Consider the following 27,820-nt stretch of genomic DNA (forward strand, 5'->3'; position numbering starts at 1 on the left):
ATGGCCCTTGTGTACCAAGACCCCTGGGTACGAGGGCTGCTGCAGTCCTCTGATCTCCCCTGCGGGGCTGAGGCTTTGCTGGCTGTCTCCCCTGTCTCAGTCCTGTTGGCTGGCTGACCATGCCTTCATGGATTTTGGTCCCATATCTGCACTGTTGTCCCCTAAAAATGTCTCCACGCTTTATTTTTTTTATCTGAATAAACACTTCTGTGTCAGAGAGTAGCCATAGGAGGCCAGGTTTGGAAACACAGCAGAGAGCCTGTGCTGGGGCATGTCCCCATCCATGCACAGAGAAGCATGTGGGTTGAGGCCCCTCGCTCTGGCACTGCTGGCAGCCCCCTGAGAGCGGTGCTGAGCCCCGCCACTCTCCACAGAGCAGAGCATCCGCCAACATGTCCTGGGATGGTCCATGCAGCGATGCCAGCACAAGCTGGGACCGCTGGTACAAGTTGCGTTGCACATTCCTCTGCTTATGGAAATCTCCTCTACCACTCCCAGCTGGGGCAACACACCCGGCACCACTGGCACCACCAGCCTGTGTCAGCCACATCCAGAGCGGTGCTGAGCCCCGCCGCTCTCCACAGAGCAGAGCATCCGCCAACATGTCCTGGGATGGTCCGTGCAGCGATGCCAGCACAAGCTGGGACCGCTGGTACAAGTTGCGTTGCACATTCCTCTGCTTATGGAAATCTCCTCCACCACTCCCAGCTGGGGCAACACACCCGGCACCACCAGCCTGTGTCAGCCACATCCAGAGCCCTGGGCAATGACTCCAGCTCGGGAAGCAAAGACAACAGGTGTGGGGTGGCTGGGGTGCGTGCACACAGCTTGCAAAATGTTTGCGTAGCCATGCAAACCTTGGCAATGCAGCCTCCCCAGGGCTGGAGCTGGGGATGGGCGCCATATGATGGACAGACATACAGACCCAGGGGATGGGGGTCCAAGTGAGACTGCACTGTCTTCAGGGAGATGTGGTGCAGAAGGGGATGCTCTGGGGGAGCCTCCACAGCTCGCAGCCTGTGTTGCGGCTGGGAGAGGAGAACCACATGGCTGCAAGCACGTCGCTTTGCTGCACGAGTGGCTCCTGGGGCAGTGAGCGAGCAGGCAGAGGGGGGAGAGCAAGGCTGGAGGTTTGATCCCAGGCAGGCACCATCATGGCTGGGCATTTGGACCCAAGATCCCACAGCTGTGCTGTCTGGTGGAGCCGGGTTGCGTGGGGCCCTGCGCACACGGCAGAGCAGCCCTCTCACCGGTGGGAGCCCTGCAGAGCCAGCTGGCCCCCGCGACAGGGAGAGGGAGGCGGGTGCCACCCTGTTGCCCAACCACCCCAGCACTTGCCCCAGCTGTGGGAACCCCCGGGAGCGGGGCCTGCCCTGCCTGACGGGCCCACCCTGCACACCCCACACAGCCGTCCCAGCCCCGGACTGGAGCCACACACCCGTGGCGGTTGCTTCATCCCCCTTGATAGACACATCCAATCCCCTCTCCAGGGGCAGCGTGGAGTGTGAACCCCAAGGCTCCCAGCCTGCTGAGCAATCCCCCAGCCTGTGCCGCAGCTCCTCCAGCCCTGGGGCACACAGCCCCAGCTCCAGCTACTCTGTTCCTGGCTTTGCTGCTTCCAGCACGGGTGTCTCCAGGATACTCTGGCTTCTGCCTGCAGGCATGGGTGCTCCTGCCTGCAGTTTGCACCCATATCCCACTCCAAGCCCTTGCCCAGTGCTGGGGTATGGTGCTGCTGGGCAAGAAGCGAGACCCCAGAGCCCTCCAGGACCCCCATCTTGCCCTGTGCACCACCATCTGGGCATGGGGTTGAGACGCCTGCAGGGCTGGAGGCAATGGCACGATGGAGATGGAGGCTGGTTGGGCTGGAGGCTTCATTGCTGCACAGGTTGGTATCGGCACGCCTGCTCTGCTCTCGGGCTGGGGCCAAAACACGTACAAGCACAAGCGCGTGAGTGCGCAGAGCCGCTTGCACGACAGATGCATGTGCGCAACTGTGCCTCTGTGTGTGTGAGCAACTACAGTCACCTGTGCAAGAGCATTTGTGTGTGTGGACATGGGTATTGGGCAGCAAAGCCCCAGCAGGCATTGCCTGGCACTGAGCTCAGTGTCTGGCCCGAGGCTTAACGTGGTTTGTCCCAGCCAGTGAGGGGCTGTGCTCCTGCACCGTGTCACCCCTTCCTCAGTGCATGTCTGGAGAGACGGGGAGCATGGTGACTTGCACCCAAACTGTCCCATCCTCCTCATGCTGCCATTGCAATCTCATCGGTGCCACCAGCAGCACCTGTCCCCCCCCGAGCTACTGGAGCCATGGGGCTGTGCCCTTTGCTGCAGGCACATCCAGAATAGCTGGACCTCAGGGTGTCCATGGGCCTGGACTGCTTGTGGCTGGGAAAGCCCAACATGGCACAGGGGGACACGCAGCCTGGTGACGTCTGGCAGTGTGGGTGAGCACAGGCTGCTGCACACCGGAGATGTGCTGGAGGTACTGGATGGCATGTCCCTGTGGAAAGGGAACCCAGCTGGTGGCAGCAGCGTGGTTTTCGGTTGGGAGACCGGCAGCCGCTGAGCCCCACGACAGCAGCACACAGTAGTGGTGGTGAGCTCCCTGTCTGCGACACATTGCAACACCCTGCCAGCTCGACCCAAGCCCCTGCTGCTCCTGCTCGGGCGCAGCACCCTTTCCACAGCTTCCATCAGTAGCCAGGCATGGCTGGGTCTGCCAGCGCACCCTGTGACACCCAGCTCGGTGAGCCATCCCCACCAACCCACCCACGTGGGGTTTCCCGCTCTGGGACAACTCCTGCAATACTGAGTAACCGCATCCCGATGCCTGTGCCTCTGGGCTTTCCCCTCTCCTGCAGCAAACGGCTCCATGGCCCCGCTGGCTCAGCAGCCAGCACAGCAGGCATGTCACCGAGGCTCGCGACAGCCAGCTGCCACCTCCAGCCCCAGCCACGGCCGCCCACGGACAGGGGAGAGGTGCCCAGGCCGGTCCCCTCCTTGTCTTTGTACGTAGCTGAGATGCTTTGGTTAAGCCACATATGGTTAGTTCCAATGTATACACATGAATTGCAGCCTCACATTACTGCTAATTACTGTAACCAGACCCTTTCCTCTGCCTTTGGGCGGCATCCCCAAGAAAGCAAAAGCAAAACAGTGTCGGCAGGCATAGCACTGAACAACACAGCCCAGCCCAGTATGGCCCAGCACAGTGCGCCAGTTCCTGCCTGACCCAGGGCAGGGACCCAAGGTCCCGTCCCTGCAGGGAGATGATGCCCCATCAGCCACCCGTGTCAGGCTCCCCAGTCACTGGCTGGCTGTGCCCATGACTGGCCCCACTGTGGCCTTGGTGCTGTCCTTGCCCCCTGCGTGGGCTTGCAGGACCCCGAGGAGGCTGCAGGTAGGCACTGCTGGCCCAGACCCTGCTGGTGGATGAGAGGATCAGCACCTCCACAGCCTTGCCAGTGGAAAGCTCTGCGGTGATGGCACTGCTCCAGCACACTGGTGCAGCGTCCTCTGCGGTGACGGGTGACGGCAAACGCTTACCCCTGTTTGCCTTTGGATTAAGGCTCCTTAGCACCTTCCAGGAGTGACACCTCTGTGACATCTGTTGACAATGCCTGTGCAGCCGTTGGAAATCGAGGCTGGTTTCTGGGATGCAACCTCCTCTCCATGTGCCACAGGAACAGGGACAAGTATGGGGGCAGCTGCCAGGGCGGACACAGCCTCAGCCCCTCTCACCAGCCCCACCGATGCTGCCCCTGTCCAGACATTGTCCCACACGTCCAGGGCATTGTCTGCACCAGCCCCTCTCTTGACCCCGTAGCTCTGGTGTGGCACCCTCCCGAGGGTCCCTCTGCCCTCCCATGACTACCAACACAGTGGTGCTCCAGCAGCAGGCACATAGGGGGCTCCTGCCTGGTGCTCGGCCATGCCATTCCTGGCGCAATACCCCTTCACATGGGGTACACCACCACTGCTGGGGTTAGCCGCACCCGCAGCAGGTGCCAGGGCTGTGTGCCCACTGGACCACACTGTGCCATGCCACAGGCTTGCCCAGCCAGCCCTGTGCCTGGATACCGGCAGCTCTCCAGACAACACACTCCCACATACCATAAACATCTTGCCCAAGCCATGTGCATCCCTTCCTCAGCGCATTGCCCTGCAGGTCTGGCACCAGGAGGAGGCTGTGGCACGACTCTGCAGCGTCCAGTGGTCCCAAAGGTCCCTGCCCCTGTGCGCAGTGCTTGCTGTTCTTTTGGGGCTCATCGAGCACTGATGGCAGCAGGGAGAGGAGAAGGGGTGCTCAGGGGGAAGGGGGGAGCTGGGTATGGGGATGGTTGCAGGGTCCAGAGGGAGGGTGTGGAGCTGGTGACAGAGGCAGGGCAGGGGTGTTTGGGTGACTTAGGTGGCAACGGGGTGGCTTGGGCATGTTTTGAGCAATTCAGGCTCTATGTACACATCCAAGGATGTGGGCAAGTTTGGGGGTGGGGTGGGTGGGAAAGGATCCCCCTCTCCACCCCAGCCGCCATGGTGCCAGGGGGCAGGCCCACAGCTGGAGGTCTGGGGTCTGTTAGCCCTGCAGCTGCAGCCCGGCATCGGGCCAAATAGCCACGGCAAGTGCAGCCAGTTTGAGGGGAAATGGACACACAGCAGGCTTGGGTGGCAAGGGCTGCAGGGGCTGCCCTAGGAGAGTGCAGGGGGGGAGCTGCCACCAGGATGAGGTGCAGGAGCATTGCTAGGACTGTGGGCATGGGGCATGGGGTGTTAATGGGATGCTGGGGAGAAGGGATGAGAGGCTGCTGTGGATGGAAGCAGCATGGGCACGCTGACCTTGTGGTCTCTCCTGGCTTTTTCTCACCTCCTTTGTGGAGGGCGCTACCCGAGCAAAAGGTTGCCTGCTGGGACAGGGCCACTTGCCCACACTGCAGCCATTTTGGGACCAGCAAACCCCTCGCCCTGCTTACAGCTCTGCCCACCAGGCCGACCGCAGGCAGACCCCTTGCAAGGGGGGACCCTGGCGCCCAGAGGGAGCCGTAGGGAGGGCTGGCCCACATGTTTCTGGCAGGGCTGGGCTGGTGTGTCATCCCCAGGGGCGGGGAAGGGCAAGGTTTTAAACGTGCTTTGGTCCCGGGCAGGAAGCAGCGGCAAAGCAGCGGGACTGCAGGCACCTGCCGGGCAAGCCCATCCTGCGACCACTGCGGACAGGTAGGAGAGGTCCAGCGGAGAGGGGCTCGGCTGGGCATCACGGTGTTGTGCTGGGGGCCACAGCGGTCAGAGGCACTCACCTGGGTCCCCAGTATGCAAGGAATGCAGCATTGCCTGCACCGGCTGCTCTGGCTGGGCTGCAGCCAGGTGCCGGGGTGGGACAGTGGGCGTAGGGCAACAGCCATGCGGTGCTGCAGCGTGCCAGGCACCACCAGCCCTCATGGCTGAGCACAGTGGGAGGACGGTGGTCCATGATCCTGGCATGCCCCGGGACTCGGACAGGAGGTGATGACTGTCTGGGCAGGACAGCTCCCAGAGAAAAGCCCGGGATGCCTCAGTGCTCCGACGGACACAGCGGGGCTCATCAGGGCAGTGGGTGCCGAAGAAGGGTCAGGCAGCGGGGCAGGGCACAACGGGGACTGGCAGCACTGTTGCACAGTACCCAGTGAGGTGGGTGCACGGTCCTGTGGGATTGCCCCACCGTGGGCAGGGTGCGACCCCATCTCACAGCTGCAGCGGAGGAGCGGTCCTGCTCTAGGCACCTCATAGGGCACGTCAGCAGGTCCTGCCACTGGCCATCGGTGGGACCCAGGCACTTTGTCCCCTGCTGCATGGCAGCAGGGCAGGCAGCGCCATCTGGGAAGGAGTACTGGCCCCCCCCAGCCCCGCTCAGAGCAGGGACCCCCGAACTGCCCCACCTACCTACCCTGTCCCTATCACTCTTCCATTACTCCCTCAGACAACTTCTCTACTGCTCTCCCTCCCCGTGAAACACCCCCAGCTTCAGCCTGTCCCACCCGAGACCACCTCACAGACTTCCTCCGGCCCTGCCAGGCTCCCACCCACCGCCCCAGCCCCTCTCCAGTGCTCTGCTGCCCCTTCCCTGGCAGACAACTCCTCCACCACCCTCTCCCTGAAACCACGTACCCCACTCTGCCAGTAAAACCTGTCCCTTCTCCCCGTCCCTCCCAATGGCCCCCAGCAGCCTCCCTCTCCCCAACCACCACCAGCTTGCTGGTGCACCCTGTGGGTGCGGGATCAATCCACGGGACGTGGGGCAGCCGTAGCTGTAATGCTTTCCCGTGTGCTGGGTGTACAAGGAAGAGCCTCCTGCGGTGACTCAACGCGCGGGTGCTGGCGGCACCAGTGGGTGTGAAGAGGCTGTGGGTGCACGCGTGCAACACCGTCCAGAGCCGTGGTTTGCACCAGCATGTTTCCTGATGCAGCCAGCAGCAAAAGGCGTGGAGCAGCAATTGCTGTTGCCAGGGAGAGCTGCCCGCGTCGGGGAGAGACTGTGGCCCCGGGGGGGGGCTGCAGGTGCCAACACCTGAAATTCCGCCAGGAATCTCCCTGGCTTTGTAGGCAGTGCTGGTTACTAAAAGTTTCCACGGGGCTGACGCCTTCTGACTAAAAGGAGAAGAGTCCTTCCCCTGTCCGCATGGCCGCTGCTTCCTCCTCTGCCCGTGAAGGGCAGGGGGCTCCACCTCAACTCCGGGGGGTCCCTGCCCCTGCACCCCTAGCCCCGATGGGAATTGGGCTTTCCAGTTAGGGGTGGTAGTGCACAAACACCTTCTGCACTCTGGTGCCGGTAGCCAGCTCAGGTCTGGGACATGATGAGATCTGTCTGGGGCTCTCTGGATACTGCAGCCACACTGGTGCTGCCCACCTTTCTGCCCATGGCATGGCTGGGCTGAGCCCAGCTTCCTCCGAGCACAGCACAGCCTGCACCATCTAACCCAGAATCTCTGCCAGGAAAGGGCTGCAGGGCCAGGAGCAGCTTTCCCAGCCCTGCAAGGTGGCGTGGTCGCAGGACTGGAGTGGGCAGAGGTGGTGGTGAGGTGCCGCCAACCCTGTCGTGTGTTTTGCATGCACACGGCACCAAGCACAGGGCTGCCCAGCACCAGCACATGTGGGTGTGTGCACCCAGCATGAGCCCGCAGGATGGAGGGGACAGCCCTGCAAGGCAGGGGACCCCCTCACTCCCAGCCCACAGCCCACAGCACAGGACAGAGTGACTCCCCCAGCTCTCAGCCAGCAAGACGGGCCCCTCACCCCCCTCCAGCAGGCAGAGACACACCCCCTGGAGTCCTGACTCTGTTCTCCTCCCCTTGCCCAGTGTGGCTCAGGACGGCCCTTCCCAGAAGCAGGAGCAACACCCGTAGCCGTCCCGCCCGTCGTCCCCACCTTTTGGCTCCAGAGCCAGACGCAATCCTGAACCTGCAAACACAAACAGCATTGCCTGGGCAGATCCAAGCACACATGGCTGCGCTCACACTGACATCACGGGCGGATGGAGCCAGTGCCTGTTGGGACCTCTCCCCCGAGATGGGCAGCCAGCCTGGAGCAGGGCTGGGACAGAGGAGCCCTTGCGAGGAAAAGGTGCTGGCCTGGCTCGGAATAAGCTGGAGTGGGCACACAGGGATGGGGCCGCTGCACATAGCCTCGTTGGAGAGGCTGGTCCTGTGGTGAGCATGGCCATGGGCACAGTGTGCACCGGCACCAGCATGCTACTTTCGCTCCCTGGTTTCTTTATACTGGTGATGTGGGGAAGGTTGTGGGCTGGTCCACACCAGATACAGCTGGTCCGTGCCGTCCCCACTCAGTGTGATCGTTGCAGGAGGGTCAGCAAGGCACTGTCTCTCTCTGGGGCTGCTGTGCCAATGCCCTTCCACATACAGTGGTGCATACCATGGGGTAGCTCTGCTCTGGTTGTGTCCTTGCAGCTGGGTCTAGAGATGTTGGTGGTCAACAGCATGACCCAGCCAGCTCCGCTCCAGAAGCTCAGGCAAGCAGGACTCCTCAGCATGCTGCAGAGCTTCGTGCTCACTCCCATGGCCTCACCTGCCTCTGTAGGGCTGGTGCAGCCCTGGCACACCCCACTCTGCACTGGTGCCAGGGGCTGTGCGAGGGAATAAGGAGCCATCTCTGCTGCCCTGATGTAGCAGAGCCAACCCCCTCTCTTCTCAAACTGGCTCCAAAACTGCAGCCTCCTGCTGCAGGACTGGCTTCCAGCCAGAGGACGTGGACGCCCCACTGTGCAAGGTTGCGGGCAGTGAGGCTTCTCTGCAGCAGCGTGTGCCACAGCGATAGCCCAGGGGCTAATGACAGCTCCCAGACCTCTGCACAGCCCATACTCAGCCACAAGCACCCTCCAGCCTTTCAGTGTGCACAGCCCAGCACCCAACAGCCTCATACTCCCTCCAGCACCATAATTTGACTGTATAATGGCTGTGCTGTGGTTGATCCCAGAGTGTCTAGGAGCTTTTCAAAAACAGGAGTGTAGGCATGCAGGTCCATGTGGCCTGCTGCACCCACCCCCTTCTCTTTCTGCTGGTCCCCCCTTCCCATGCTTCCTGAGCAATGCAAGGGGGGAAGATACCCCATCTCACTGCAGCAGTGGGCACCAGACAAAGAGCCTCCAGAGCTTCTTTTGGGTGCCTGGCAGTTCCAGCCCCTGCTGGCTGGTGTTGCTGTGAGGAGTGTGCCAGGGGACCAGGCTGACCCCCTGTAGCAGCCTTTCCACCCTTGCTGGGGACTTGCTTAACCCTGTGCCAGTGCCAGCAGCAGCCCGAGTGAGTGCTGGTACTCCCTGGTAGCTGCTGCTTTTGGATGGTGCTTTGCCCCAGGGCCTGATGTCCTTCAGGCCTTTGAAGCACTGCACAAGGTTTTTGTGCAGAGATGATCTCTGCACAAACTGGTGGCTAAATTCATGTGGCGAGGGCTTTACTCCTCACAGGAGCCAAGCCTACCCTCAGCTCAGTGCTCCACAGGTCCCACTGGTGCCTCTGCTCTGGTCTCCTTCTCTCATGCTGAGATGTCCTAGTGCAACCGGCAAGCCTAGCTCAGGAAGCAGAGGGTGCTTGCCTCTGCCAGGCCTGACTCAGCATGTCAGCTTCAGGGATAAGCACACTGCCCTGAACATGCTCAGCCTTTGGCTGTTACTTCCTACTGCCTCTGAGGCATTTATTTTTCTTTTTTCTCCCGGTATTTAGCATGCAAACTATAGAGAAGCTGATTTCTCACTGAGCTTTCCTGTTCTCTCCCCTTTCTCCAGAGAGGCTTGACAGCTGTGAAAGGAGTGCAGCGGGAGGATGGAGAGCAAGCCAGCAGTGAATGGCCATGCTGCCCTCATCTCTCACCAGGAAAACATGCCAGGAGCAAACCACTTGTGCCAGGACATAATGCCTTGCAAACAGAAAAAAGCAGCTGACAGGGATGTGACAGTGATGGACGCTTCTAGCGAGGCCTCTGAGGCAGCTGGCAGCATTGCTGGAGTGTATGTAGAGGTTTCAAAGAAGATAATGAGCTTTTATGATGCCACCAGAGAGCACCTCCTGAGTCTGGATTCAGCACTCTGTCTTCTCGAGGCCCAGGCAGCCATGGGCTTTATCATTGACCCGGTGAAGAACAGGCATGTCTCCGTGGCAGAAGCTGTGCATCTGGGGCTGGTGGGGCTGGAGCTGAAGGAAAGGTTGCTCGCTGCAGAGAAAGCTGCTACTGGCTTTGTGGACCCCTACACAGAAGAGAAAATCTCCCTCTACCAGGCGATCCAGAAGGACCTGATCGGGAGGGAGCAAGGAACCCGGCTGCTGGAGGCCCAGATTGCAACCGGAGGCATCATTGAGCCAGCCACTGGCTGCCGGCTCCCCGCAGATGTTGCCTGCGAGAGGGGATATTTAGATGAAGAGATGAGCCAGCTCATCTCTGACCCCAGCAATGAGGCCAGCAAAGGATTCCTCAACCCCAGTACTATGGAGAGGGTCACTTATACGGAGCTTATAAAGAGGTGTATTGTTGATCCAGCCTCAGGCTTCCTCCTCTTGCCCCTGCAAATCACGTTCCCAGGTCTGGGAGGGAGGGTGAGCAGCAGGGATCTTTTTGACTCTGGCATCATCAGCTCTGACATGTTCAGAGGTCTTGAGGAGGGAAGAGTTTCTGCCCAGGAGGTAGCAGAAAATGACTCTGTTCAGCAGTTCCTGCATGGGACAAGGAGCGTGGCTGGTGTTGTCCTGCCTTCCGGTGAGCGGAAAAGCCTTTACCAGGCACTGAGAGAGCACCTCCTGGTGCCTGGCACTGCTCTGATGCTCCTGCAAGTCCAAGCCTCCACGGGCAGCCTAACAGACCCCATAAAGAACAAAAGCTACTCAGCTGATGAGGCTGTCAGGGTTGGTCTCATCGGCCCAGAGCTTCACGAGAAACTGTCTTCAGCTGAGAGAACCATCACTGGATACAGGGACCCTTACACTGGAGAAATGCTGTCTCTGTTCCAAGCCATCAGGAAAGGCTTCATCCCCAAGGATCATGGCATTTGCCTTCTGGAGGCTCAGATGGCTACAGGGGGTATAATTGCTCCAGGCAGGCACCTCCGTGTCCCTACAGAGACAGCTTGTAAGTGGGGGTACCTGGACGAGGCCACAAGACAGCTCCTCTCCAGTCCTACTGATGACATGAAAGGGTTCTTTGACCCCAGCTCCAAGGAGAAGCTGACCTATGCAGACCTGCTCAAGCGCTGTGTCACTGATCCCAACACGGGGCTCCTTCTGCTGCCGATTGGTGGGGACAGCAGAGAAGAATCCAAGGGAACCCACCTCTTTTTTGACCATATGACCCAAACAGCTCTGGAAAACACACAGGTATCCGTCGCTTTAGGTAAATTCAAGGGAAAGTCAGTGTCTCTCTGGAAACTCCTCTTCTCAGACTACATCCAAAGTGAGCAAAGAGCTGCTCTCACTCAGCAGTACCTTGCAGGAATGCTCTCTACACAAGAATTGGGTAAGGCAGTCAGTGCCACCATTGAGGAAATGGCTTCCACTGCTAATGTCACTTTTGAAGGACTGAGGGACCGTGTGACAGCTGACCAGCTCCTGAGCTCAGAAATTATCAACAAAGATTTGTTTAAGAAACTGAAGGAGGGAGAAACATCAGCCAAAGAAGTTGTCGGCATGGACACTGTCAAGAAGTACCTGCAAGGGACAGGTAGCATTGGTGGTCTGCTGCTTCCTGACTCCCAGGAGAAGATCAGCATCTACCAGGCAAAGCGGAAAGGACTTTTAAGGCCAGGAACATCACTGATCCTCCTGGAGGCACAGGCTGCCACTGGATTTATCATTGACCCAGCTGCCAACAAAAGGTACTCTGTAGATGAGGCTCTAAGAGCGAACATCATTGGCCCAGATGTTTACAACAAGCTACTGACTGCAGAGAAATCAGTCACTGGCTATAGAGATCCTTACTCAGGGAAAAAGATCTCCCTCTTCCAGGCCATGAAGAAAGAGTTCATTGTGAAGGAACATGCTATCCGCCTGCTCGAGGCCCAGATCGCCACCGGCGGCATCATTGACCCTGTCAACAGCCACCGCATCCCTGTGGAGGTGGCCTACAAGCGCGGCTACTTTGACAAGAAGATGAATGTAATCCTTTCTGATCCCAGTGATGATACCAAGGGCTTCTTCGACCCCAACACTCACGAGAACCTCACCTACCTGCAGCTGAAGGAGAAGTGCATCACAGAGCCCTCCACCGGGCTCTGCCTCCTTCCCCTGAACAGCAGGAAGCGCCAGTTCATCGATGATGACACCAGACGGGTGTTCAGGAGCTCCTGGCTGCCGGTCAGGTTTGGGCGGTTACGGGGGGAGAAGGTCTCTGTGTGGGACCTGCTGAACTCCGAGTACTTTAGCGAGGGCAGGCGCCGAGAGATATTCAACCACTACCAGCTGAAGAAGCTCACCCTGGAGCAAATTCGAATCATGTTAGAGGAGGAAATGAAAAAATGGGCCCCCATCAAGTTCCCAGCCATGAGAGGCAGTGTCAGCGCTTACCACCTGATGGAAACAGGTGTCATTGACAAGGCCCTGTTTGAGAAGGTGTTGGAGGGATCCATCACACCTAAGGAAGTTCTGCACATGGACTCTGTCAGAAAGTATCTCTACGGCTCTGGCAGCATTGGAGGTGTTGTGCTCCAGCCATCAAACCAGAGGTTAAGCATTTATGAAGCCATGAAGCAAAACATTGTTGTACCAGGAGTAGCCCTCCCATTGCTAGAGGCCCAGGCTGCCACAGGCTTCATCATTGACCCAGTGAACAACCAGAAACTCTGTGTGGATGATGCTGTCAAGGAGGGAGTCATTGGGCCAGAAGTCCATGAGAAGCTGCAGCATGCAGAAGGGGCTGTAACAGGCTATAAAGATCCTTTCACAGGCAAGAAAATACCCCTCTTCCAGGCAATGAAGAAGGGTCTGATTGCGGACAGCCAAGCCATGCAGCTGATGGAGGTGCAGATGGCTACAGGAGGCATCATTGACCCAGCATGTGGCCACTATATCCCCATAGAATCTGCCCAGAAGCGAGGGTGCCTGGATGAGGATACAAGCCAAGCCCTTTCTAAACCCAGCGACAACAACAGAACCTTCTGTGTCCCCGACAGCAAAGAGACTGTGACCTATGCGGAGCTAATCAAGCGCTGTCAGAAGGATGAGATCTCTGGCTTCCACTTGCTGCCTCTGCCACAGACAGCTGCTCCTGCCTACACTGATGAACAAATCCAACAGATTTTCAAGGAAACTGTGGTGAAGGAAAAAGGGGTCTCCCTCTGGGAGCTAATTCACTCTGGGTATTTCACTGAAGAGCAGGGAAGACACTTCGTGGAGAGGTTCCGGTCTGAGGAAATGTCGCTGGAGCAGCTGGTTGCTCTTGTGCTCAGACTGGTTGAGGAGATGGAAATGAAAGCCCGCACCCAGATCACCTTTGAAGGTTTGCGGGGCAGTGTCCCCGCAGTATGGCTGCTGGATGCCGGCATCATTACTGAGAAGATGTTTGAAGAACTGGCTCAGGGCAGAAGAGCTCCAGAGGAAGTGGCTGCGATGGAGAGTGTGAAGAGGTACTTGCAGGGCACAGGCAGCATCGCTGGGGTATTCATAGAGGCATCCAAAAAGAAGATGAGCTTTTACGATGCCATGAAAACCAACTTACTCCTCCCTGGGGCTGCTCTGAGACTGCTAGAAGCTCAGGCAGCCACAGGATGCTTAACTGACCCAGCAACAAACCAGAGACTCAGTGTGAGGGATGCTGTGAAAGCAGCAGTTGTTGGAGAAGAGCTCACTGAGAAACTCCTTCTCGCTGAGAGGGCAGTGACCGGTTACACAGATCCCTACACGGGGAACTCCATCTCACTGTGCCAAGCGCTCAGGAAAGAGCTGATTCCCCTGGAAGATGCTATTCCCTTGCTAGAGGCCCAGTTGGCCACAGGAGGGGTCATTGATCCCATTCACCATCATCACCTTCCACTCCAGGCTGCATGCAGGTACGGCTTCTATGATGAAAACCTGAACCAAACCCTCTCTCGGATGAATGACAGCACCAAAGTCTTTTTTGATCCAAACACAAAGGAGAACGTGACCTACCAGCAGCTGAAGGACAGGTGCATTCACGAGGCTGAGTCAGGTCTCTGGCTGCTTCCTCTGTCAGAAAATGTGATGTTCTGTGTGGATGAACAAACCATGGAGGTGATGAAATCTGTGACTGTTTGTGTCAATGTAGGGCGGTTCAAAGGACAGACAGTGTCAGTCTGGGACCTTCTTAACTCTGAATACCTCTCAGACGGCAAAAGAAGAGAGCTAGTGCAAAAGTACAAAGACGAAAATACTGAAGTGCTGCAGGAAATTGTAACAAGTGTCACCACAATCATCAAAGAGACTGAGACACAGGGCAAGAAGTTTGCATTCAAGGGCCTGAGGAAAAGAGTATCTGCCAGTGACCTCTTCCAGTCTCAACTGATAGACAAAAAAACCCTCGATGAGCTCAACCAGGGGAAGAAAACAGTCAAAGAAGTGACTGAAATGGACTCTGTCCGCAGGTACCTAGAGGGCAGCAATTTCATAGCAGGGGTCCTTATACAGCCAAGCAATGAGAAGATGAGCATCTACCAAGCCATGAGGAAGGGCATCCTGAGGCCAGGGACAGCACTGGTGCTGCTGGAGGCGCAGGCTGCCACTGGCTACATCATTGACCCAAAGAAAAACAAGAAGTTTTCAGTGGAGGAAGCATTAACTGCAGGCCTAATTGGAGGGGAGATTTTTGAAAAGCTACTCTGTGCAGAAAGAGCTGTGACAGGCTACACTGACCCCTACACAAAAGCCCCGATGTCCCTATTTGAAGCTATGAACCAAGGACTGATTGTGAAGAGCCACGGCATCCGCCTGCTCGAGGCCCAGATCGCCACTGGCGGCATCATCGACCCCGTGCACAGCCACCGCCTCCCCGTGGAGGTGGCCTACCGGCGCGGCTACTTTGACCAGGAGATGAACCAGATCCTCTCCGACCCCAGTGATGACACCAAGGGCTTCTTCGACCCCAACACCCACGAGAACCTCACCTACATGCAGCTACTGGAGAGATGTGTTCAAGATTCAGAGACTGGGTTGTACATGCTGCAAGTTGTACAGGAAGGAGGGAAGTACTTCTACATTGATGAGCTTACAAAACAGGTTTTGCGCTTAAAGCCCCTTAAAGTGAAAGTTGGAAAGTTTAAAGACCAAACAGTTTCTATCTGGGAAATTCTCTGCTCTCATTACATCTCCGAGCAGAAAAGGAAAGAGCTAGTGATGCAGTACCAAAGCAAAACCCTAACACTGGAAGACCTTACAGCGCTGATCATGAAAATAATTGAGGATACAGAGCAAAGAGCAGAAGGCCTCAAGGTTAAAGGACTCCGAGGGTATGTGTCAATATCAGAATTGTTTAACTCTGAGATAATTGACAAGAAAACTCTAGATCAGCTGCAGGATGAAAGTCTCACACTTGTGAGCCTCACAGAGAGGGACACCATCAAAAGGTACTTGGATGGCACTGGATGTATTGCTGGGGTTCTACTCCCATCAAGGAAAGAGAAGATGAGCATCTACCAGGCCCTAAACAAAGACCTCCTTACAGAGCAATGTGCATTGGGGCTGCTGGAGGCGCAGGCTGCCACTGGTTTTCTCATTGACCCACTGAAAAATAAGAAGCTAACCGTGGATGAGGCTGTCTCATCTGGGCTGGTGGGGAGAAACTTGCACAAGAAACTCCTGTCAGCAGAGAAAGCCGTGACAGGATATGAAGATCCTCATACAGGAAATAAAATATCTCTCTTCCAGGCAATAAGGCAAAAGATAATAGTCAAGGAGCACGGCATCCACCTGCTCGAGGCCCAGATCGCCACCGGCGGAATCATTGACCCCGTGAACAGCCACCGCCTCCCCGTGGAAGTGGCCTACCGGCGCGGGTACCTAGATGATGATATGTTTATCCTGCTTTCTGATCCAGATCATGGTACAAAAGGTTTTATAGATCCTAATACTCATGAGAAAATCAGTTACAGCCAGCTCCTGCAGAGATGTTCCAAAGACAGAAATACAGGATTGTACCTGCTGCAGGTCATGGAAAAAGATGAAGACTATTTCTACGTTGATGAGCATACAAAATCTGCCCTATTATGTACAAAGGTGGAAGTGCCTTTTGGAAAATATAAAGGACAGGTGTTGTCACTGTGGGAACTTCTCTGTTCTGAGTACATCACAGAAGAAAAAAGAAAAGAACTGATAAAAAAATATAAAGATGAATCCCATCACATTCTACAAGGAATCATTGATATAATATTAAATATCATAAAAGAAAAAGAAGAGGACAGAAGTGATGTCTGGTTCCAAGGAATCAGGCAACAAATAACAGCATCAGAACTTCTAAGTGCAGGGATCATTACAGAAGAAACAATGGAAAAACTGCATGAAGGAAAAGAAAGGGCACAAGATATAGCAAAAATGGATACTGTGAGAAAATACCTAGAGGGAACTGGAAGCATTGCTGGAGTGCTGGTACCCTCTAAGGCTGACCCCACCAAGACGGAGAAGATGAGCATCTACCAGGCCATGTGGAAGGGCATCCTGAGGCAGGGCACGGCTCTGGTGCTGCTGGAGGCGCAGGCTGCCACCGGCTTCCTCATAGACCCATGCAAAAACAAGAAGTTCTCTGTGGATGAGGCGGTCTCATCTGGGCTGGTGGGCAGCGAGCTACAAAAAAAACTTCTTACTGCAGAGAGAGCTGTGACAGGCTACACGGACCCCTGCACAGGAAAAAAGATGTCCCTCTTCCAGGCCATGAAGAAGGAGCTCATTGTCAAGGAGCACGGCATCCGCCTGCTCGAGGCCCAGATCGCCACCGGCGGCATCATCGACCCCGTGCACAGCCACCGCCTCCCCGTGGAGGTGGCCTACCGGCGCGGCTACTTTGACCAGGAGATGAACCAGATCCTCTCCGACCCCAGCGATGACACCAAGGGCTTCTTCGACCCCAACACCCACGAGAACCTCACCTACATGCAGCTCCTCCACCGCTGCGTGCCCGACCCGGACACGGGGCTGCTCATGCTCCAGCTGATGGACAAGGGCTCCGTGCTCTACCAGCTGACAGAGGATGCCCGCAAAGCCCTGCAGGACGCCCGCACCACCCTCAGCGTGGGGCTCTTCCAGGGCCAGAGCGTCACCGTCTGGGAGCTCCTCTTCTCCCGCTACGTCCCCGACCACCGGCGCCAGGACCTCCTCCGGAAGTACAAGGCGGGGACGGTCACCATCTCGGAGATGATCACCCTCCTCACCGCCATCATCAGCACAGCTGAGGGCCAGGGCCACGGCACCGCCCTGGCCCGCAAGCCAGTGCAGCGCGAGACAGCGCCGCTGGCCGAGAACGGCGAGGCCACGGGCCCCTGGCAGGAGCAGGAGCAGCAGCAGCAGCTGCAGCGGTCCCTGAAGTCCCACACTGTCGAGGTGTCGGCGGGCGGCTTCCAGGGCAGGAAGGTCTCCCTGTGGGAGCTGCTCTTCTCCAAGTATGTCTCCGAGGCAAAGAGGCAGGAGCTGCTGGGGCAGGCCCGCGCCAGGAGTCTGGCGCTGGACGAGCTGGCACGGCTCCTCACCGTGCTCGTCGAGGAGGCGGCGGAGCAGAGCAGCAAGATGAAATTCCCGGGCCTCAGGAGGCAGGTGACTGCCTCGGATCTGGTGGACTCGGGCATCATCGACAAGGACACGCTGGCCGACCTCGTCCAGGGCTCCAAGACCGTGGAGGAGGTGACGGAAATGGCCTCCGTCAAGCGCTACCTGGACGGCACGGGCTGCATCGCCGGCGTGCTGGTGCCCTCCAAGGCTGACCCCACCAAGACGGAGAAGATGAGCATCTACCAGGCCATGTGGAAGGGCATCCTGAGGCAGGGCACGGCTCTGGTGCTGCTGGAGGCGCAGGCTGCCACCGGCTTCCTCATTGACCCGCTCACCAACGAGAAGCTCTCTGTGGACGAGGCCATCTCGTCCGGGCTGGTGGGCAGCGAGCTGCACGAGAAGCTCCTGTCGGCCGAGAGGGCCGTGACAGGCTACACGGACCCCTACACTGGCGACCAGATCTCCCTCTTCCAGGCCATGAAGAAGGAGCTCATTGTCAAGGAGCACGGCATCCGCCTGCTCGAGGCCCAGATCGCCACCGGCGGCATCATCGACCCCGTGCACAGCCACCGCCTCCCCGTGGAGGTGGCCTACCGGCGCGGCTACTTTGACCAGGAGATGAACCAGATCCTCTCCGACCCCAGCGATGACACCAAGGGCTTCTTCGACCCCAACACCCACGAGAACCTCACCTACATGCAGCTCCTCCACCGCTGCGTGCCCGACCCGGACACGGGGCTGCTCATGCTCCAGCTGATGGACAAGGGCTCCGTGCTCTACCAGCTGACAGAGGATGCCCGCAAAGCCCTGCAGGACGCCCGCACCACCCTCAGCGTGGGGCTCTTCCAGGGCCAGAGCGTCACCGTCTGGGAGCTCCTCTTCTCCCGCTACGTCCCCGACCACCGGCGCCAGGACCTCCTCCGGAAGTACAAGGCGGGGACGGTCACCATCTCGGAGATGATCACCCTCCTCACCGCCATCATCAGCACAGCTGAGGGCCAGGGCCACGGCACCGCCCTGGCCCGCAAGCCAGTGCAGCGCGAGACAGCGCCGCTGGCCGAGAACGGCGAGGCCACGGGCCCCTGGCAGGAGCAGGAGCAGCAGCAGCAGCTGCAGCGGTCCCTGAAGTCCCACACTGTCGAGGTGTCGGCGGGCGGCTTCCAGGGCAGGAAGGTCTCCCTGTGGGAGCTGCTCTTCTCCAAGTATGTCTCCGAGGCAAAGAGGCAGGAGCTGCTGGGGCAGGCCCGCGCCAGGAGTCTGGCGCTGGACGAGCTGGCACGGCTCCTCACCGTGCTCGTCGAGGAGGCGGCGGAGCAGAGCAGCAAGATGAAATTCCCGGGCCTCAGGAGGCAGGTGACTGCCTCGGATCTGGTGGACTCGGGCATCATCGACAAGGACACGCTGGCCGACCTCGTCCAGGGCTCCAAGACCGTGGAGGAGGTGACGGAAATGGCCTCCGTCAAGCGCTACCTGGACGGCACGGGCTGCATCGCCGGCGTGCTGGTGCCCTCCAAGGCTGACCCCACCAAGACGGAGAAGATGAGCATCTACCAGGCCATGTGGAAGGGCATCCTGAGGCAGGGCACGGCTCTGGTGCTGCTGGAGGCGCAGGCTGCCACCGGCTTCCTCATTGACCCGCTCACCAACGAGAAGCTCTCTGTGGACGAGGCCATCTCGTCCGGGCTGGTGGGCAGCGAGCTGCACGAGAAGCTCCTGTCGGCCGAGAGGGCCGTGACAGGCTACACGGACCCCTACACTGGCGACCAGATCTCCCTCTTCCAGGCCATGAAGAAGGAGCTCATTGTCAAGGAGCACGGCATCCGCCTGCTCGAGGCCCAGATCGCCACCGGCGGCATCATCGACCCCGTGCACAGCCACCGCCTCCCCGTGGAGGTGGCCTACCGGCGCGGCTACTTTGACCAGGAGATGAACCAGATCCTCTCCGACCCCAGCGATGACACCAAGGGCTTCTTCGACCCCAACACCCACGAGAACCTCACCTACATGCAGCTCCTCCACCGCTGCGTGCCCGACCCGGACACGGGGCTGCTCATGCTCCAGCTGATGGACAAGGGCTCCGTGCTCTACCAGCTGACAGAGGATGCCCGCAAAGCCCTGCAGGACGCCCGCACCACCCTCAGCGTGGGGCTCTTCCAGGGCCAGAGCGTCACCGTCTGGGAGCTCCTCTTCTCCCGCTACGTCCCCGACCACCGGCGCCAGGACCTCCTCCGGAAGTACAAGGCGGGGACGGTCACCATCTCGGAGATGATCACCCTCCTCACCGCCATCATCAGCACAGCTGAGGGCCAGGGCCACGGCACCGCCCTGGCCCGCAAGCCAGTGCAGCGCGAGACAGCGCCGCTGGCCGAGAACGGCGAGGCCACGGGCCCCTGGCAGGAGCAGGAGCAGGAGCAGCAGCTGCAGCGGTCCCTGAAGTCCCACACTGTCGAGGTGTCGGCGGGCGGCTTCCAGGGCAGGAAGGTCTCCCTGTGGGAGCTGCTCTTCTCCAAGTATGTCTCCGAGGCAAAGAGGCAGGAGCTGCTGGGGCAGGCCCGCGCCAGGAGTCTGGCGCTGGACGAGCTGGCACGGCTCCTCACCGTGCTCGTCGAGGAGGCGGCGGAGCAGAGCAGCAAGATGAAATTCCCGGGCCTCAGGAGGCAGGTGACTGCCTCGGATCTGGTGGACTCGGGCATCATCGACAAGGACACGCTGGCCGACCTCGTCCAGGGCTCCAAGACCGTGGAGGAGGTGACGGAAATGGCCTCCGTCAAGCGCTACCTGGACGGCACGGGCTGCATCGCCGGCGTGCTGGTGCCCTCCAAGGCTGACCCCACCAAGACGGAGAAGATGAGCATCTACCAGGCCATGTGGAAGGGCATCCTGAGGCAGGGCACGGCTCTGGTGCTGCTGGAGGCGCAGGCTGCCACCGGCTTCCTCATTGACCCGCTCACCAACGAGAAGCTCTCTGTGGACGAGGCCATCTCGTCCGGGCTGGTGGGCAGCGAGCTGCACGAGAAGCTCCTGTCGGCCGAGAGGGCCGTGACAGGCTACACGGACCCCTACACTGGCGACCAGATCTCCCTCTTCCAGGCCATGAAGAAGGAGCTCATTGTCAAGGAGCACGGCATCCGCCTGCTCGAGGCCCAGATCGCCACCGGCGGCATCATCGACCCCGTGCACAGCCACCGCCTCCCCGTGGAGGTGGCCTACCGGCGCGGCTACTTTGACCAGGAGATGAACCAGATCCTCTCCGACCCCAGCGATGACACCAAGGGCTTCTTCGACCCCAACACCCACGAGAACCTCACCTACATGCAGCTCCTCCACCGCTGCGTGCCCGACCCGGACACGGGGCTGCTCATGCTCCAGCTGATGGACAAGGGCTCCGTGCTCTACCAGCTGACAGAGGATGCCCGCAAAGCCCTGCAGGACGCCCGCACCACCCTCAGCGTGGGGCTCTTCCAGGGCCAGAGCGTCACCGTCTGGGAGCTCCTCTTCTCCCGCTACGTCCCCGACCACCGGCGCCAGGACCTCCTCCGGAAGTACAAGGCGGGGACGGTCACCATCTCGGAGATGATCACCCTCCTCACCGCCATCATCAGCACAGCTGAGGGCCAGGGCCACGGCACCGCCCTGGCCCGCAAGCCAGTGCAGCGCGAGACAGCGCCGCTGGCCGAGAACGGCGAGGCCACGGGCCCCTGGCAGGAGCAGGAGCAGGAGCAGCAGCTGCAGCGGTCCCTGAAGTCCCACACTGTCGAGGTGTCGGCGGGCGGCTTCCAGGGCAGGAAGGTCTCCCTGTGGGAGCTGCTCTTCTCCAAGTATGTCTCCGAGGCAAAGAGGCAGGAGCTGCTGGGGCAGGCCCGCGCCAGGAGTCTGGCGCTGGACGAGCTGGCACGGCTCCTCACCGTGCTCGTCGAGGAGGCGGCGGAGCAGAGCAGCAAGATGAAATTCCCGGGCCTCAGGAGGCAGGTGACTGCCTCGGATCTGGTGGACTCGGGCATCATCGACAAGGACACGCTGGCCGACCTCGTCCAGGGCTCCAAGACCGTGGAGGAGGTGACGGAAATGGCCTCCGTCAAGCGCTACCTGGACGGCACGGGCTGCATCGCCGGCGTGCTGGTGCCCTCCAAGGCTGACCCCACCAAGACGGAGAAGATGAGCATCTACCAGGCCATGTGGAAGGGCATCCTGAGGCAGGGCACGGCTCTGGTGCTGCTGGAGGCGCAGGCTGCCACCGGCTTCCTCATTGACCCGCTCACCAACGAGAAGCTCTCTGTGGACGAGGCCATCTCGTCCGGGCTGGTGGGCAGCGAGCTGCACGAGAAGCTCCTGTCGGCCGAGAGGGCCGTGACAGGCTACACGGACCCCTACACTGGCGACCAGATCTCCCTCTTCCAGGCCATGAAGAAGGAGCTCATTGTCAAGGAGCACGGCATCCGCCTGCTCGAGGCCCAGATCGCCACCGGTGGCATCATCGACCCCGTGCACAGCCACCGCCTCCCCGTGGAGGTGGCCTACCGGCGCGGCTACTTTGACCAGGAGATGAACCAGATCCTCTCCGACCCCAGCGATGACACCAAGGGCTTCTTCGACCCCAACACCCACGAGAACCTCACCTACATGCAGCTCCTCCACCGCTGCGTGCCCGACCCGGACACGGGGCTGCTCATGCTCCAGCTGATGGACAAGGGCTCCGTGCTCTACCAGCTGACAGAGGATGCCCGCAAAGCCCTGCAGGACGCCCGCACCACCCTCAGCGTGGGGCTCTTCCAGGGCCAGAGCGTCACCGTCTGGGAGCTCCTCTTCTCCCGCTACGTCCCCGACCACCAGCGCCAGGACCTCCTCCGGAAGTACAAGGCGGGGACGGTCACCATCTCGGAGATGATCACCCTCCTCACCGCCATCATCAGCACAGCTGAGGGCCAGGGCCACGGCACCGCCCTGGCCCGCAAGCCAGTGCAGCGCGAGACAGCGCCGCTGGCCGAGAACGGCGAGGCCACGGGCCCCTGGCAGGAGCAGGAGCAGGAGCAGCAGCTGCAGCGGTCCCTGAAGTCCCACACTGTCGAGGTGTCGGTGGGCGGCTTCCAGGGCAGGAAGGTCTCCCTGTGGGAGCTGCTCTTCTCCAAGTATGTCTCCGAGGCAAAGAGGCAGGAGCTGCTGGGGCAGGCCCGCGCCAGGAGTCTGGCGCTGGACGAGCTGGCACGGCTCCTCACCGTGCTCGTCGAGGAGGCGGCGGAGCAGAGCAGCAAGATGAAATTCCCGGGCCTCAGGAGGCAGGTGACTGCCTCGGATCTGGTGGACTCGGGCATCATCGACAAGGACACGCTGGCCGACCTCGTCCAGGGCTCCAAGACCGTGGAGGAGGTGACGGAAATGGCCTCCGTCAAGCGCTACCTGGACGGCACGGGCTGCATCGCCGGCGTGCTGGTGCCCTCCAAGGCTGACCCCACCAAGACGGAGAAGATGAGCATCTACCAGGCCATGTGGAAGGGCATCCTGAGGCAGGGCACGGCTCTGGTGCTGCTGGAGGCGCAGGCTGCCACCGGCTTCCTCATTGACCCGCTCACCAACGAGAAGCTCTCTGTGGACGAGGCCATCTCGTCTGGGCTGGTGGGCAGCGAGCTGCACGAGAAGCTCCTGTCGGCCGAGAGGGCCGTGACAGGCTACACGGACCCCTACACTGGCGACCAGATCTCCCTCTTCCAGGCCATGAAGAAGGAGCTCATTGTCAAGGAGCACGGCATCCGCCTGCTCGAGGCCCAGATCGCCACCGGCGGCATCATCGACCCCGTGCACAGCCACCGCCTCCCCGTGGAGGTGGCCTACCGGCGCGGCTACTTTGACCAGGAGATGAACCAGATCCTCTCCGACCCCAGCGATGACACCAAGGGCTTCTTCGACCCCAACACCCACGAGAACCTCACCTACATGCAGCTCCTCCACCGCTGCGTGCCCGACCCGGACACGGGGCTGCTCATGCTCCAGCTGATGGACAAGGGCTCCGTGCTCTACCAGCTGACAGAGGATGCCCGCAAAGCCCTGCAGGACGCCCGCACCACCCTCAGCGTGGGGCTCTTCCAGGGCCAGAGCGTCACCGTCTGGGAGCTCCTCTTCTCCCGCTACGTCCCCGACCACCGGCGCCAGGACCTCCTCCGGAAGTACAAGGCGGGGACGGTCACCATCTCGGAGATGATCACCCTCCTCACCGCCATCATCAGCACAGCTGAGGGCCAGGGCCACGGCACCGCCCTGGCCCGCAAGCCAGTGCAGCGCGAGACAGCGCCGCTGGCCGAGAACGGCGAGGCCACGGGCCCCTGGCAGGAGCAGGAGCAGCAGCAGCAGCTGCAGCGGTCCCTGAAGTCCCACACTGTCGAGGTGTCGGCGGGCGGCTTCCAGGGCAGGAAGGTCTCCCTGTGGGAGCTGCTCTTCTCCAAGTATGTCTCCGAGGCAAAGAGGCAGGAGCTGCTGGGGCAGGCCCGCGCCAGGAGTCTGGCGCTGGACGAGCTGGCACGGCTCCTCACCGTGCTCGTCGAGGAGGCGGCGGAGCAGAGCAGCAAGATGAAATTCCCGGGCCTCAGGAGGCAGGTGACTGCCTCGGATCTGGTGGACTCGGGCATCATCGACAAGGACACGCTGGCCGACCTCGTCCAGGGCTCCAAGACCGTGGAGGAGGTGACGGAAATGGCCTCCGTCAAGCGCTACCTGGACGGCACGGGCTGCATCGCCGGCGTGCTGGTGCCCTCCAAGGCTGACCCCACCAAGACGGAGAAGATGAGCATCTACCAGGCCATGTGGAAGGGCATCCTGAGGCAGGGCACGGCTCTGGTGCTGCTGGAGGCGCAGGCTGCCACCGGCTTCCTCATTGACCCGCTCACCAACGAGAAGCTCTCTGTGGACGAGGCCATCTCGTCCGGGCTGGTGGGCAGCGAGCTGCACGAGAAGCTCCTGTCGGCCGAGAGGGCCGTGACAGGCTACACGGACCCCTACACTGGCGACCAGATCTCCCTCTTCCAGGCCATGAAGAAGGAGCTCATTGTCAAGGAGCACGGCATCCGCCTGCTCGAGGCCCAGATCGCCACCGGCGGCATCATCGACCCCGTGCACAGCCACCGCCTCCCCGTGGAGGTGGCCTACCGGCGCGGCTACTTTGACCAGGAGATGAACCAGATCCTCTCCGACCCCAGCGATGACACCAAGGGCTTCTTCGACCCCAACACCCACGAGAACCTCACCTACATGCAGCTCCTCCACCGCTGCGTGCCCGACCCGGACACGGGGCTGCTCATGCTCCAGCTGATGGACAAGGGCTCCGTGCTCTACCAGCTGACAGAGGATGCCCGCAAAGCCCTGCAGGACGCCCGCACCACCCTCAGCGTGGGGCTCTTCCAGGGCCAGAGCGTCACCGTCTGGGAGCTCCTCTTCTCCCGCTACGTCCCCGACCACCGGCGCCAGGACCTCCTCCGGAAGTACAAGGCGGGGACGGTCACCATCTCGGAGATGATCACCCTCCTCACCGCCATCATCAGCACAGCTGAGGGCCAGGGCCACGGCACCGCCCTGGCCCGCAAGCCAGTGCAGCGCGAGACAGCGCCGCTGGCCGAGAACGGCGAGGCCACGGGCCCCTGGCAGGAGCAGGAGCAGGAGCAGCAGCTGCAGCGGTCCCTGAAGTCCCACACTGTCGAGGTGTCGGCGGGCGGCTTCCAGGGCAGGAAGGTCTCCCTGTGGGAGCTGCTCTTCTCCAAGTATGTCTCCGAGGCAAAGAGGCAGGAGCTGCTGGGGCAGGCCCGCGCCAGGAGTCTGGCGCTGGACGAGCTGGCACGGCTCCTCACCGTGCTCGTCGAGGAGGCGGCGGAGCAGAGCAGCAAGATGAAATTCCCGGGCCTCAGGAGGCAGGTGACTGCCTCGGATCTGGTGGACTCGGGCATCATCGACAAGGACACGCTGGCCGACCTCGTCCAGGGCTCCAAGACCGTGGAGGAGGTGACGGAAATGGCCTCCGTCAAGCGCTACCTGGACGGCACGGGCTGCATCGCCGGCGTGCTGGTGCCCTCCAAGGCTGACCCCACCAAGACGGAGAAGATGAGCATCTACCAGGCCATGTGGAAGGGCATCCTGAGGCAGGGCACGGCTCTGGTGCTGCTGGAGGCGCAGGCTGCCACCGGCTTCCTCATTGACCCGCTCACCAACGAGAAGCTCTCTGTGGACGAGGCCATCTCGTCCGGGCTGGTGGGCAGCGAGCTGCACGAGAAGCTCCTGTCGGCCGAGAGGGCCGTGACAGGCTACACGGACCCCTACACTGGCGACCAGATCTCCCTCTTCCAGGCCATGAAGAAGGAGCTCATTGTCAAGGAGCACGGCATCCGCCTGCTCGAGGCCCAGATCGCCACCGGCGGCATCATCGACCCCGTGCACAGCCACCGCCTCCCCGTGGAGGTGGCCTACCGGCGCGGCTACTTTGACCAGGAGATGAACCAGATCCTCTCCGACCCCAGCGATGACACCAAGGGCTTCTTCGACCCCAACACCCACGAGAACCTCACCTACATGCAGCTCCTCCACCGCTGCGTGCCCGACCCGGACACGGGGCTGCTCATGCTCCAGCTGATGGACAAGGGCTCCGTGCTCTACCAGCTGACAGAGGATGCCCGCAAAGCCCTGCAGGACGCCCGCACCACCCTCAGCGTGGGGCTCTTCCAGGGCCAGAGCGTCACCGTCTGGGAGCTCCTCTTCTCCCGCTACGTCCCCGACCACCGGCGCCAGGACCTCCTCCGGAAGTACAAGGCGGGGACGGTCACCATCTCGGAGATGATCACCCTCCTCACCGCCATCATCAGCACAGCTGAGGGCCAGGGCCACGGCACCGCCCTGGCCCGCAAGCCAGTGCAGCGCGAGACAGCGCCGCTGGCCGAGAACGGCGAGGCCACGGGCCCCTGGCAGGAGCAGGAGCAGCAGCAGCAGCTGCAGCGGTCCCTGAAGTCCCACACTGTCGAGGTGTCGGCGGGCGGCTTCCAGGGCAGGAAGGTCTCCCTGTGGGAGCTGCTCTTCTCCAAGTATGTCTCCGAGGCAAAGAGGCAGGAGCTGCTGGGGCAGGCCCGCGCCAGGAGTCTGGCGCTGGACGAGCTGGCACGGCTCCTCACCGTGCTCGTCGAGGAAGCGGCGGAGCAGAGCAGCAAGATGAAATTCCCGGGCCTCAGGAGGCAGGTGACTGCCTCGGATCTGGTGGACTCGGGCATCATCGACAAGGACACGCTGGCCGACCTCGTCCAGGGCTCCAAGACCGTGGAGGAGGTGACGGAAATGGCCTCCGTCAAGCGCTACCTGGACGGCACGGGCTGCATCGCCGGCGTGCTGGTGCCCTCCAAGGCTGACCCCACCAAGACGGAGAAGATGAGCATCTACCAGGCCATGTGGAAGGGCATCCTGAGGCAGGGCACGGCTCTGGTGCTGCTGGAGGCGCAGGCTGCCACCGGCTTCCTCATTGACCCGCTCACCAACGAGAAGCTCTCTGTGGACGAGGCCATCTCGTCCGGGCTGGTGGGCAGCGAGCTGCACGAGAAGCTCCTGTCGGCCGAGAGGGCCGTGACAGGCTACACGGACCCCTACACTGGCGACCAGATCTCCCTCTTCCAGGCCATGAAGAAGGAGCTCATTGTCAAGGAGCACGGCATCCGCCTGCTCGAGGCCCAGATCGCCACCGGCGGCATCATCGACCCCGTGCACAGCCACCGCCTCCCCGTGGAGGTGGCCTACCGGCGCGGCTACTTTGACCAGGAGATGAACCAGATCCTCTCCGACCCCAGCGATGACACCAAGGGCTTCTTCGACCCCAACACCCACGAGAACCTCACCTACATGCAGCTCCTCCACCGCTGCGTGCCCGACCCAATGACTGGTCTTTATTTCCTTAATATTTTTTGAAGAAAATTTAAAACTTTTTTCATGCCCTTCTTCATTACTGCCGTGGTGTTTAATTTTGCTAATGTTAATAGTTCTTTGTCTCCTGGTATATTCCTGTTATATAGATATATATACATCGTATTTTTAAAAAATCCTAAGTTCTATTCAGGTTATTTTCTGGGTTTTCTCCTTTCTTTTCAGTAGCCTGACCACATCAGCTATAGCTTTTAATGACTGCCTCAAGCATTTTGGTATAGCATATTAAGCCTTCATCTTCTGTAGTCTTTCAAGAACCCAGGAATCAAGTTGGGTTATTTATGGTCATTTTGTTGAATTATCTTGTCTTTATTTTCCTTATCCAGGTTTAAATGGAAGTATGTCTTCATGTGGTGTGTGTTTTGTAGTGAGAATTGTATTTTTATTTTCCTTCTAGTGTGTTTTCTTTTACATGAAGAACATTCTGTTCCTAGCACATTTGCATGGCATTATTGGAGTCTCAGGGTTTGAAGCCTAGTTTTACATGTAGCTCAGATTTCCACATAGGCTCTATGTCAGGCTCATGTTAGGTATCACCAGACTGGGATGCATTCTCTGTCTTTGCTTTTAATATCTCAGCTTGTCTATTTTTTCTGGGGTGTCTGGACTACATATACCCTCATCTTAGAGTGGTTTGGTCTCTCACTGATCCACACACTCAGTTCATGCCCACACTGTGCTTTCCATCCCTTTCCATCCCTCCAATTCTCCAGCTG

The 27,820-nt window shown here is 59.9% G+C and overlaps 1 protein-coding gene across 1 annotated transcript in view; it reads left to right on the plus strand.

Annotated features, from left to right (window-relative positions):
- Positions 1–558: 558 nt before the first annotated feature.
- EPPK1 (epiplakin 1) overlaps positions 559–27,820 on the plus strand; it is a 55,364-nt gene continuing 28,102 nt past the window's right edge. Inside the window, exon 1 of the mRNA XM_080378722.1 lies at positions 559–27,083. Coding sequence (XP_080234848.1) covers positions 9,303–27,083 — 17,781 coding nt within the window. The 5' untranslated portion in view covers positions 559–9,302. The remainder of the gene's footprint in view (positions 27,084–27,820) is intronic.

This window comes from Falco punctatus (genome assembly GCF_963210335.1).
Source record: "Falco punctatus genome assembly, chromosome: 3".
Lineage (NCBI taxonomy): Eukaryota > Metazoa > Chordata > Aves > Falconiformes > Falconidae > Falco > Falco punctatus.